Raw genomic sequence first — 13011 nt, forward strand, 5'->3', positions numbered from 1 at the left:
TACAGAGTAGAAGCTTGGTAACAAAGTCAATGTTTGCTTTTTAATCTCAAGGGAGAAGAGGTAGGGAGACTAGGGCTAATATCTGCTGTTGGCTAATTGAGATTTTTAGCAGTCTTTTCTGCTTGCTATCTGGGTCAAGGGGATGAGGAATACAATTTCAAGGATGATTTTCTAAGACTGACCCATGGTAGGCAGGTGCTGAAGGCTTCTTGTTGGACAATCAGATTCTGAGCACCAAGTTAGAAGCAGGAGCCCATAGGCAGTAGCACCCAACATGTCCCTCTCCCAAACTTGTGGCCACCTGGTGCCAGCTGCTCCTCCAGTTTTGGATTCAGTATCTTCTTGCTGTTGGAATTTCACACAGTTCCTAGGATAAGAAAATCCCAGGCATAGAAAATCATTAATGGGCTTCACCTACTGGAGGAAGGGCCCTTGGGAAGAAGCCCCAGAAGAGTGCTTTGTGCTGCAGGGAAATAACTTTGCTCTGCTTCTGTTACTGTTGCTGTTTTTCTCTCCTCCTGTTAGATATCACACATTATCCGGGAGATACGACAGTTCCAGCAGACTGCCTACCGAATAGACCATCAGCCAAAGGTAAAACACTGCCGTTGTGAGGGAATTAAGAAAGAAAAAAAGTGGCAATTAATGAATTAGAAAACAACAATAGAGTTGATCAGTTATACCAAAACTGACTCATGGAAAGAACCAATAAACTAGAAAAACTTCAATAAGCCTGAAAGAAAAAAAAAATAAAGGAGGGCAAAAAGAACATCAGTTATCATCAAAGTTCTACTGATTTTTACATCCTGTATTTCATGTGAATCTTCCCCTCTTCTTCTATTTCTGACACCAAACATTCTACTTGTGTGTGTGTGTGTGTGTGTGTGTGTGTGTGTGTGTGTGTGTGTATGTGCGACTGGGGATCCAACCAGGGCCTCACTTACTAAACAAGTGCTCTACCTCTCAGCTACATCCCTAGCCCTCCAACCACTCTAGAATGCAAAATCTGTATTGCAAATTACAGCTGGCAGAGCTCTCTGAAATACAAAGTGGCATATGCCCCCTGCCGCACACAAAACATTTCATTGTTTTCCAATTACTCTTAGGATTGGAAAAAAAAAAGAAAAATTCTTAACATTACTAAGAAGTCTTGCTTTTCATGGCCCTGGCTTTTCTTGATTCATTTCGCATGACACACTCCCTTCTCTCTCCATTTCAACCACAACTGTTCTTTTTCTTTTTTTTTTTTTTTTGAAAGATTATCTTTAGGGGCTGCAGTTGTAGCTTAGTGGTAGAACACTTGCCTAGCCTTTATGAGTTTGATCCTCAGCACCACATAAAAATAAATAAATTAAATAAAGGTATTGTGTTCATCTATAACTAAAATACGAATTTTAAAAAAGGCTCTTTTTCAAGGTAGTTTTAGCTATCTGATATCACAATTGAGAAGGTAATACAAAAATTTCTACCTACCTCACCAGTCATAATTTCCTATCATTAACATCTTAACATTAATATCATTAATATAGTACATTTGTTAGAATTGATGAACCAAGATTGATACATGATTATTAACTGAAGATCATAGTTTATTCAGATCCCTTTGCTTTTTAAAATATTTTTATTAGGGCTTTATAATTATACATAACAGTGTGGTTCATTTTGACATATTCATACATGCACGTAATATAACTTTCTTCATTTAATGCCACAGTACTTCATTTTTTCTCCCTCCACCTTGTTCCTCTGGCTCCTCTTCTTTTAACCTAGTGGTCTTCCTTCTATTATATTTTATTTATTTATTGTTTTTTTAATTGGTGCTTTATACATGTGGGACTCACTGAGGTACATACATACATGTGCAGAGCATAATTTGGTCTGTTTCTTTCCACAGTTCCTTTCTTTTCCTGGTCCTACTCTCTCCCCCTCTATCCACTTCCTCTACTCCACTGATCGTCCTATTTTCTTGATATCCACCTCTTTTTCTTTTAATTTCTTATTTTTCTCTATATATTCTATATATGAGAAAAAAATGTTTGACCTTTGACTTTCTGTGTCTGGCTCATTTCACTTAGCATAGTAGTTTCCAGTTCAATCCATTTACCAGCAAATGACATAATTTCATTCTTCTTTATGACCAAGTACACTCTATTGGGTATATACTACATTTTCTTTATCTATTCATCTGTTGAAGGGCACCTGGGTGGGTTTCATAACTTGGGTATTGTGAGTTGTGCTGCTATGAACATTGATGTGGCTGTATCATTGTAGTAGGCTGATTTTAGTTCTTTGGAACAGATATCAAGGAGTGGGATAGCTGGGTCATATGGTGGTTCTATTGCCAGTCTTTTGAGTATAGATTCCCTTACTTTTTACCTAATGTAATTTCTCTGTTTCAGGATTCGTTCATAATGCATTTCATTTAGGAACCCCCATCAGTGTGGGATTCTTTTTCTTTTCTTTTTTGAGGACTTAATAATTTGCTGCTACTATAAGATTTTCCAGGCTGATCTTATATATTTCTCTCCCCAATGCTAGAATCAGATATTTCTCCTGAATCTCTAACTCCTTGTATTGGAGAATGATATTAGGAACCATATGGACTCTTGGTGTGCATACTTCAGAGGTTCATTTCTCTTAGGTGCTCCGAGCTGACAGAACACAGAAATGTATGTGTGTTTTCTAACCCATGTGTCTCCACACATAAGTACTTCCATGTGTAACCAAATGTATTTGTTTTAAGATACACCCAACTTCATACAGAAGACTTCAACTCTGTTCTGTCACATATGAATCATCCTAGCCCTACTCTACATTTGTATATATTTAAATGTCCATTCTAACAGTGAGAAACAGACTCTTTAATAGGTCCCTAAGTTTTGCTTTATATATGTTTGCTAAAGGGCTTTCCATATCTCTGTCTGGGGTGCCCTTCCTTCTGCATTGCACACTTAACTTGTTCATAAATCAAGTCTCATTTTCTCAGGCACTCCTCACTTTTTAGCTTTTATTGCACTAGGTACCTCTACTTTCCAGCACTTACTTCTGGAGTTGCCATTTTTACTTGTATTTGTTTGCTTACATGTATACGTGTAACATCCGTGAGGATCAGAGCCATGCCTCTTGTGTTTAGTTTTGTAGCCCCCCAGCATCTTACACAGTACCTGCACAGTAGTAGATAATAAATGCCTCTTGAGTTAAACCAAGTCAGGATGAAAAACAAGGTTGTCATTGTCACTGTTCCTATTCAGTTTTGACCTGAAAAAAATAGCCAAGCCAATGAAGCAATAAAAAGTAGTATAAGGTATAAAAAATTTGAAAGTAAAAATTAAATGTTATAATTCACAGATGATTTAATCAGCTCCCTAGAAAATCCAGGAAAAATCTGATTAAAGAAGTATAGCAACCTAACATGAAAGCCAACAATTTTTAACACAGGATGAAATATAACATAAAACTCTCATTAAAAAAAGAAACAAATCTATTATGCTTAGGATTATGTGGAACAAGAAGTGTACAAGACCTTTATGAACTGAAGTATATGCAGGAGGTACTGATTATATAGCTAAATTAAGTTTATGAATCAGAAGACTTGCTGTTATATAAATGTTCTCAATTTAATCTGTAAATTCATTGAAATCTTAATATAAATCCAATATGGATTTTCATGGAACTTGACAAACTTATTCTGAAATTCATAAGGGACCTTAGGTGGAAAAAAAAATGATGAGAACTTTGCAAAAAGTAAGAACAGGAAGTGAGAATTTTTTTCTTCCAAATACAAATATATGTTCTAAAGATAGAGTAAATAAAACAGGATGATATTCCCATAAGAATAAAAATTTAATGGACTGAAGTCCAGACACAGATTTTATCATTATGAAAATCTAATATGGGATAAAGAAGAAACTTACCAAAAGTTCCAGAAAGAAACTGATCATTTAGTAAGTGGAATAGGAATTGAACTCTGCATCTTATACCTTTTGCAAAATTAGATTTCAGATGAGTTTTTTACTTAGATATAAAAAGAAATATTCAAGTAAAAAACAGTGTGCAACATTTATGTCCTTTAGATTTGAAAGACCATTCTTTACAGAATGCAAAAGCTTAAAAAGACAAGCTTGATAAAATTTACTACATGAAATCTACTGTATGAAAATGTCATTCTGTATGACAATGATGACAATGGACAGTTACTTATAAAGTCAAAATGCCAGCAGTGGACTAGGAGATAATATTTTCAGCATATAAAACAAAACAAAAGAATTTGTAAAAATATATAAGAAAAACATAAACAACGTAGTAAAAAAATTGAGGACTCTGAGCATTTCATTCACAGAAGAAACAAAAACTGTCAATGAAGATTTGAAAAATGCTCAACTTCACCAATAAAATTTGTAAATTATAATATCATTCTCACCTTAGGAAAAATTAAATAGATTGATAATATAAATAGTAGTCAGGATATGGGAAAACAGGTAGGATTAGTAACTTTGAAAGTCATGTTACATTATCCTTTAAAATTAAAACTTGTACACCGAGCAACTGGAACTTTTATATGCATTGCTGGTGAGAGTAAGATCACCCACCCATTTTGGAAAACTGCCATTGGAGTTTTCTTATAATGTTAAGTATGTATTATGACACAACCATTTCTCTCCAAGGGAGAAATGAAGATATGCTCATTAAAAAAACTCATGTAAAATGTCCATAACATTTTTTAAAAATAGCCTCAAGTTGGAAACAATCCCAGTGTCCATCAACAGATGAATGGGTAAGTGAACTGTGGTATATTTCTACAATGGCACACTGCTCAGCAATGAGAGTAAATATTACGGATACATAATACAGCATGCGTGAATCTCAAAACATTAACACTCAGTGAAGTAAACCAGACAGGAATGAGCTTATGCTGTATGTCCATTTATATGAAGTTCCTGGGTAGACAAAATTAATGTGTGATAGGAATCAGAGCAGCAGCTGCTTCTGTGAGCAGATTGGGAAGTGCATGGAGGAGCTTCTGTGTATGTATGTATGTAACTTACATGGGTGCATACAATTATCAAAACTGATCAAACTTTTCATATCACTTATGTATGTTATATCTCAATAAAAATAAGAAAATATTTTCATGGAGAACACCCTATCCCTCCAAATCTTTATTTCTAGTGTCATTTCCTTTCATTTCATTCCTGGTGTCTACCCAAGCAAAGTGTTCATATATGAGCATCAGGAAGCTTGCTAATAAGGATTTTCCTGTAACTGTGTAATGGTGAAATATAGACAGCAACTCAATGTCTATCGATGTAGAGCATTAAAGAAACTTGAGTATATTGCACTATCAATACTGTACCACAGTTAGAGCTCTCTATATTGACATGGGAGCACTCCATAAGTTACAATTAAGAGAGGAAAGCAGAATACAATGTAGGTCATAATGTCATCTATGATAACAGGGGAAATGGTTTCTGTAAGTGCATGTAATGTCTGTAAAAATACAGTAACACATCTGGGAGACAATACATGCCAAATGGTAACAGTGGTGCTTCTTGGGGAAGCTACCTGGGACAGAGGTGGGAAATGACTAGAGATGTTTGATTAAAATAAAAGAGAATATATTCACAACATTTTTTAGTAATACGAAAATTTTAAATGTTTAAGAGAAAATGCTGAATGTGTCAGATTCCATTCAGAAAGGTTTTTAGTGGTGTTCTCAAAGAAATGCAAGCTGCAATGTCTTTTTTTTCAGGTCACACAGTACTTGCTTGACAAAGCCCTCATCATAGATGAAGATACGCTTTATGAGCTGTCACTAAAAATTGAACCTCGACTCCCTGCTTGAAGATCTGGCCTTGCCCCGAGACCTCGGCGTTTCCATGGAAAGGGAACAGTCAGAACTGTGCATGCCATGCCTCACACGGTGCAGCGGGGACTGGGGAAAGGTGAAGCCAGTCTCCTGTCTCCATTGAAGAAGATGGAACTGGACTGAGCCAACCCCAGCTGTGTGGGTCAAAGTCAGCTGCTTCAGCCCTGGGTGGGAAGATGAAAAGACTGATACTGTAAAGCTGATGGTGCATTTTATGTAAGGGAATGTAAGATGGGAGAGGCTTGTAGCCACTTTCATGAAGCTGGTAAGAAGGTAAATTTCCCTCTGCCCCTTGTTCTGTTAGAACCTGGGGACAAGGGTCCACAGAAAAGACCTGTGATGTTTCTCTGGCACTTCACTGGCCTGGGCACACCTGCCAATCTTCTCCTAGGGTTTAACTGCTTCCATGACACTTCTTTCCATTACAAGCTTCACAGGAAAGCCGAAGCCTCCTCTCTAGGGCCCACACATCAGCAGTGCCAGTCTACAGCATGTGCATGGTTCTCAGTGCATTATAAATATTTATATTTGAGGAATGGTATGTTCTGAAACTGCCTTTTCAGTCTTTAGGCAACAGGACAGGAAAAAAAAAAAGAGATAAAACTCTAGTGGATTTGTTGGTAACATTTCCTTAATTTAAAACATTAGGCTGTGCCCCAGAGGATTTCAGCCTGTGGCCATCTTGGGGTGAGAGTGGGGGCTTCTTCCTGAGATTGGTGGTCCCAAGAAGCTACCCACTTGGAGAGGCAGCTGCAGAATTTGCAGAAAGGTGCATGCCACCTCACCGACAAAACTGTGGAACAAGATCAAAGGCCACCAAGTGCTATGGGGAATAATGGGTTTCATTGCTAAGTGAAAATATATACCTAAAAACCATCTTTGTACCTCGTTTTGCTTGTTTCCTTTTCTCTGATAGTATAATAGGAATCTTCTGATTTACACAAACCTTTTTTTTTTAAAGGCTCGCTATGAGCATGGATTGTATTTTTTAAAAACTGTTTCATGGGATTTTCTTTTGAAAACCCACACTTCCATGTGCTGTTGGTAGACAATCCTCCCCCACCCCAGCCATCTTTGTTTAAAAATGGTTTTGAGATCTTTCTGAGTGAGAATTCTGTAACTGCATGGGAAAAATGGGCCCAATGACCCAACAGCTCTCACAGCAGAAAGCCAATTTCAGAGGTTAGTCCTGCTGCCCATGGCTGGGAATGTGGCCTCAGTTTTATGGAGATTGTCAGTTGTAGAGGAAACAGGGCTATTTTATCGTTTACCTCCCTCTTCTCTTCTCAGGGAGACTACTGCTTTAAAAGAAGAAAACACGACAGAGTTATTATTACCTGAGCCTGTTGTACCTGACATTTGCTCTTGAAAGCATGAAGCTTACTTATGCTAACAATGAAAAATGGATCTCTCTGGCTGTTTTCCCTCTTCTTTGCACTTTAATTTTTTGGTAGAGCTAACAGCTGATTAATAAGTTTCCGTTAGCTCTTAAGACCCCATGGAAGAGCTGGCATTGATAACGTATCATAGAAGTAAAGAAGGTACTTTTTTTTTTTTTTGCACAGTAAGGGCCATCTCTGTACATACTACATAGTGAAATATCAAATAAGGAAAAGAAAGTATTTATAATATATGAAAACCATTCCAAAAATATTTTCTGTAGCTCATATTAGCCAACAGTGTAGCATTAGGCCCAAGGAGGGTTCATTATGGATGCTTTACTTTTCTTTTTTCTTTTTAAAAAATTGCTTGTTTGTTCTCTTTAGTTTCAGACAAGAGATTGACTGCATCTTGATGCATGATGAGAAGCATGGATGTTGGATTCTAATCATGCACACCTTGTGATTTATTTCTCACTGTTCAGAAACCAAGGGTTTGAAAAAATATGTGTCAATTGCACCAAACACCTCATGTTCTTGCAGAAGAAAAGCTAGGCAAAGGTTAGCTTTCTTGATTCAAAAATAAAAAAAAAGTGTTGGAAGGTGAGCAAAAACCAGGACAAATTCACGAGAGGACCACGCACATACTTGGTACCTAGCTTCAGGCAAAGCACCACATGGAAAAATCAATGAGTTGTACCCTGCCCTGGAGTCCTATGGCCTTCTGAAGGGGAAGGGATGCCTCTATGTGCACTTTCCTTGGAAGTTTGAACCCCATTTCTCTGACCCAGCTGTTCCAGAGGCACTGCCATTTTTATATTAAAAAAAATGACAGGAGTTTCAAATGCTCCTCCTCTTTTGCAATGCAGCTTTTCCTCACAGTGACAAAACTTCTGAGCCTAATTTCTGTAGCATGTTGGAAGTGCCTCCCAGTGGTCAGACGTGACTTTTAGCATTTTATTGAGTTCAATGCTGTCTTTTAGTGTTATCTTGAGTCACATGGCCCTCCTGCTTCGTTTCCTACAGCTAGAAGGAGAGAACTCCACCTCCAAGAGAGTTCCCTTTGACAAGCTGCACTATTTGTGGGTCAGCTGAGATAGAAACACATGTTTAAAATAAGAATCAACAACACAACAACAACAACAACAACAACAACAAATCCTCAATTTGGTCACACTTAAAATTCTCCAGAGCAATTTATGTTGTCTCTTCTGACTGTTAAAGTCTTGATCCTCCTCTCCTCCCAAGCTTTGTGTGTATTGTGGCACACAGCGCATGCTTGCCAGGCTCAGTCCCCCTATATTCTATTCCGGGAGACCGGTTCTAGGAGTAGGAGGTCAGTCTCTATGAGCCAAGTAACAAACATGTATACTACAAACTTAACCCAGAAACTCAGAAGTAAAATCCAATTTCATGCTTTCAAATGAATACTCACATTTTATGCTGTCAATAGAGTCATCTTGAGGTTTTTAGGGGATGCCTTTGGTTATTAACTAAGACTTTCAGTTTTGCCACAGGGAGAAGTCTTTTACCTAAGCTGATATACTTTCTGACAGAGTCAGGCATGAAATAGAACATTGTCACTTTTCCTTAGTGTTTCTGTGAAGGAATTTAAAGAGGAAATTTTAAACTGCTCTTGCAGGATGTTCAAGCTGCTCTCACAATATCTCCATTGCTGGCAAATTTCAGCGGACCTTAGGGCACTGTTTATAGACAAGTGAAACTCATGGCTACTGGATAATTTGGAAAAGAAAATCCATTATGTGCCTATTTGGAAGGTGTGGTGAATCAGCAGCTCTTCGCTCACATTGTGAGACAAGACCTCGGGCCAGCAAGGAGTTGGCAGCTTTTAAGTTCTTAAAAGAAGTAATGCAGTAAAGAAGTTATTCCTAATAAAGTTAAATTTTATTTGTAAGCAAAGGATTTCCTTACTTTTCCAAGTTTCATTTTATTCCCTCTGAAAAAGAATCTCTCTCTTTATTTTGAACTCAAGTGCAAGTTTTTTTAAAAACCTGCAAAAAACTTTACACTGGGTGTGGTGGCATACATCTGTATTTCTTGCTACTCAGGAAGCTGAGGATAGAGGTCTACAAGTTTGAGCCCAGTGTAGGTAACTTAGTGAGATCCTGTCTCAAAATAAAAAAGGGCTGGGGATGTGGCTCTGTTGGTGATCATTTGCTTTGCATGAATAAAACCCTGGGCTCAATCTCCAGTACTGAAAAAATAAAATAAATTAATAAATACAAGAAAAAGATAATCTCTTGTTTATGGCCAGATTACATGTCCATTGGCAGAAGGAATCAGTAAATGAGATTCATTTTCATTTATGTAAGAAATTTTGTAAGTCTAAATATTGACTTATTTACAGTCACCACTGTATGATACCTGGTAGTAAATCTAATCAAAATGTCAGTTCTCAGTGCCCACTGGTGACTTAAAATTAAGAAGGGCAGAGTAAAAGTGGGACACAGTCTTCTTGTACTAGGTGTAAACACATGAATGATTCCAAAAATCATTCATCTCAGGTGCCACACAGCATGACATTGACATTAGGATTGATTGTACTGATCTAATCTGCTCGAGAAAAATGAAAGTTCTACTTAATGATGTTGAACCACTGTCTTTCACACAATCCATTTCAACTTTCATTAGAAAGCTGGTTGTGAAAGGGCACTGGACCAGGCATCCCTGCCCTGAGTCCTAGCCCAAATCTGCATCCACTAGCTGGAAAACCTTAGGCCAGTGTTTACACCTCTCTGAGCCTCAGTTTCCTCATCTGTAAAATGGGGTTCATCGTAATTTCTGTGCTGTCTACCTCACAGGGCTGTCGTGAGGACAAAATGGCTTAGAATGTAAACTGTAAAGTGCTGTCCAAATGTGAGGTAACCTGATTACCATCCTCAGCTCTCTTTTGCAGAGAAATTAAATGTATTTCTTTATTATTTGTGTGTGTGTGTGTGTGTGTGTGTGTGCGTGTGATGGAGAAACACATGTCAGTTGGAGAAGCATATTGTGTCCAGTACTTAGCAAATCTGCTGATATTTGTGATTCCGACAGAGGAGTTTGTGCTGTGGCCTAACATTTGCCAAGTGAGGTGTAAGTTATGCCTATATGCAAATTAAACTGCGCCTTTCTTGAATACTTGGAAATCTCATCAGTTTTTTATTCTTGCCCTATTTTTCTAATTGTCTTCTTGATAACAATGAGCTTTTTCAGTTATTCTTTTAAAGTTCAGGGTGGAAAACAGATTAGAAAAAGTACATGTTGCTGACACCAAAGTATCAGAGAACGGGGGACTTCAGAAAAAATATGGAAAATCATTTAGTCCCACTCACTTTCTAGTCTTTCATTGGTCTTGTGAGATCCACAGCACATGTTTGACTACTGCCCAGAACAGCTCAGCTTCATCCAGGGCAGCTCCATGCTCCTGGCAGTTTTTGGAGACAAAGAAGCTGCAGCAGTGGAATCCTGGCTCAGCCATTACTAGTTCTGACCTTGATGGGCTCCTGAGCTGTCTGAAGTTGTCCTTATCCATAAAACAAGACTCATGTCTATTCCTACAATTACTGCAATGGTTACATGGAGTGATATATATATATTCGTAATATTATATTATTAATATATATACATATGTCTACTATCATTTCTGTCAAGTAGATGAAGTTGTCCTCACATTTAGAGCTGAAGGAACCAGGATACAGTTGTTGAGCACAAAAGGGAACTGAGCAGAGGGATCCCTGCTGCCCAATTAGCTTCTTTCTAATTCTGGCATGAGTGATCCAGACTGATGGGGTTGCAGGGAACCAGGTTCGCTTCATCCTATTACTCAGCCAAACCACAGGCCTGCATGGCCAGATCTGAGTTTTACTCTATGCACACTCCAGCTTGATTTGGGAATAGAAAAGAGAATAAGCCCAGGACGGGATATTTCTTTTAAAGCAAGGGATATGGTAAAATCCAGCCACTGGTCACACTGGGCACTAGAGCCAGGGAGCTTTGAAGGGAGTGGGCAGTGATAAGAAAGGAAGAAAGGGCATGTCACGGGGCTTGTAGTTGAATGGATTTTCAGACGTTTTGGAATTTCTGCGGTGAGTCACTTGTGCTAGTTGCCAGTCCCTCCTAATAACCTTGAAAGTGACCAGGCCCTGACAGAAGGATGGCAGCCTCTTTTTCCAACAACATCTCAGCTTCTACCTTGACCCACTCATGTGTAAACTCAGTGTAAAATATAAGCAGTTGAGGTAAGAGATGTGGAGGAGGCCCTAAATGTCCATTAATAAAGAATTATAGGAAAAAGAAAATGAGGGATTTTCACCATAACTACCATTCTTGAAAATTTGCACATCTGTGCCCTTCAAGAGCCTCACAGTTGGGCTGGGGATGTGGCTCAAGCGGTAGCGTGCTCCCCTGGCATGCATGAGCCCGGGTTCCATCCTCAGCACCACACACAAACAAAGATGTTGTGTCCACCGAAAACTAAAAAATAAATATTAAAAATTCTCTCTCTCTCTCTCTCAAAAATAATTTAAAAAAAAGAGCCTCACAGTTTTCTGGATCTCAGAACTGGGCTATTACAGGGTGACTGGAACTGACTTTGAAGTAAGTGTGTGTCCACAAAAAGACCTCACTGTCCCCCCTACCCCTACCAGCCAGCAGAGCCCAGTCTCTGGAGCAGCTCTTGAGCCCCACAGTCCTCCAGCTCACTGCCTGTGCCCTCCAGGAATCCTGACTCTGCAGGACCATGAAATCTGCTTGGTTAATCCCAATCTGTGATTATTTTCATGAAGTAACATAGAAGAACCTAGAAAATATATAAGTATAAATTACTTGAAAGGCTATCACTCTGTTAGGACACAGTGATGACATATGTGTACTAACTGAGGAAACCAATATACAAAAAAAGTGCTTGAATTCCAGGTTTCAACATGAGGGATTTTTACACGTGGGTCCATTCATAGAACCCCCTCAAGTTGAGAACCTTTCCAGACCATGAGAAGACCTCCTCATGTGCTCTCCTGATCAGTCTCTTGTGCGGTGTTTACATTTTTGCCATGGTCATGTTGAAAAGAATGGAAACTCTGACAGAGCCTTGTTAGGAATAATTCCTGAGTCTCCATTCCCCAGCTCCATAATCCCCTCTGAGGCTGGCTGAGCCCTAAGAAGGGAGAGAGAGGAATCAGCTGGCAGTGTTCACGTGGTCACAGAAACTAGGTACGTGACTGTCACCAGAAGCCTAGGCAGGCTCCCTTGAAATGGCAGGGCTGCTGTCCAAAATCCTGGTGGGTCATTGCTATTTACAGGCCACCTTTCCGGTTCATGGTGGATGGCCCAAGGAGGGCTATTTTTAAGCAGGGATATGGCCTGCAGGGCCTTCTGGGTGGCAGATTAAGCTCATAGAAGGCGAGACAGTGTAGCCATCTACTTCAGATGGCCTGATCCTGAACAGAAATGTGATTGCTATTATCTCTGAATCCAGGCCTCAGACAATAAGCTGGAAGGAGGTCCTCCTAGCCTCTGGCTGAGGTCCTGATTAGCAGCTGGGGAGAAGCAGCTATAGACAGCTTTTCTCTCCACTTTGGCCTGAGAAGTGCATTCTCCAGAGCTAACAGGGTCCCCAGGATGGTGCTCCTGACAGAGGGGAGAAGCAAGTCACCCAACAGGTACACAGCCTCTCCTGCTGGCCCTTTCACCCTGAGGCCAGGTCCTACAGACCTGAGTAGCTTGCAGATTCTCAAGAATCCCTCTGAGAACCTCAAGGGGAGCAGT

The 13011-nt window shown here is 39.2% G+C and overlaps 1 protein-coding gene across 3 annotated transcripts in view; it reads left to right on the forward strand.

Moving 5' to 3' along the window:
• The window catches only part of Rasgrf2 (Ras protein specific guanine nucleotide releasing factor 2), a 244732-nt gene that overhangs the window by 227120 nt on the left and 4601 nt on the right, over positions 1–13011 (forward strand). For 2 of the 3 annotated variants that reach the window (XM_021724529.3, XM_078044465.1), the window contains exons 26-27: positions 526–594; positions 5750–12905. In XM_021724529.3, coding sequence (XP_021580204.2) covers positions 526–594; positions 5750–5842 — 162 coding nt within the window. In that variant the 3' untranslated portion in view covers positions 5843–12905. The remainder of the gene's footprint in view (positions 1–525; positions 595–5749; positions 12906–13011) is intronic. The other variant, XM_013366590.4, reaches the window with a different exon arrangement.

Source organism: Ictidomys tridecemlineatus, chromosome 1 (assembly GCF_052094955.1).
Source record: "Ictidomys tridecemlineatus isolate mIctTri1 chromosome 1, mIctTri1.hap1, whole genome shotgun sequence".
Lineage (NCBI taxonomy): Eukaryota > Metazoa > Chordata > Mammalia > Rodentia > Sciuridae > Ictidomys > Ictidomys tridecemlineatus.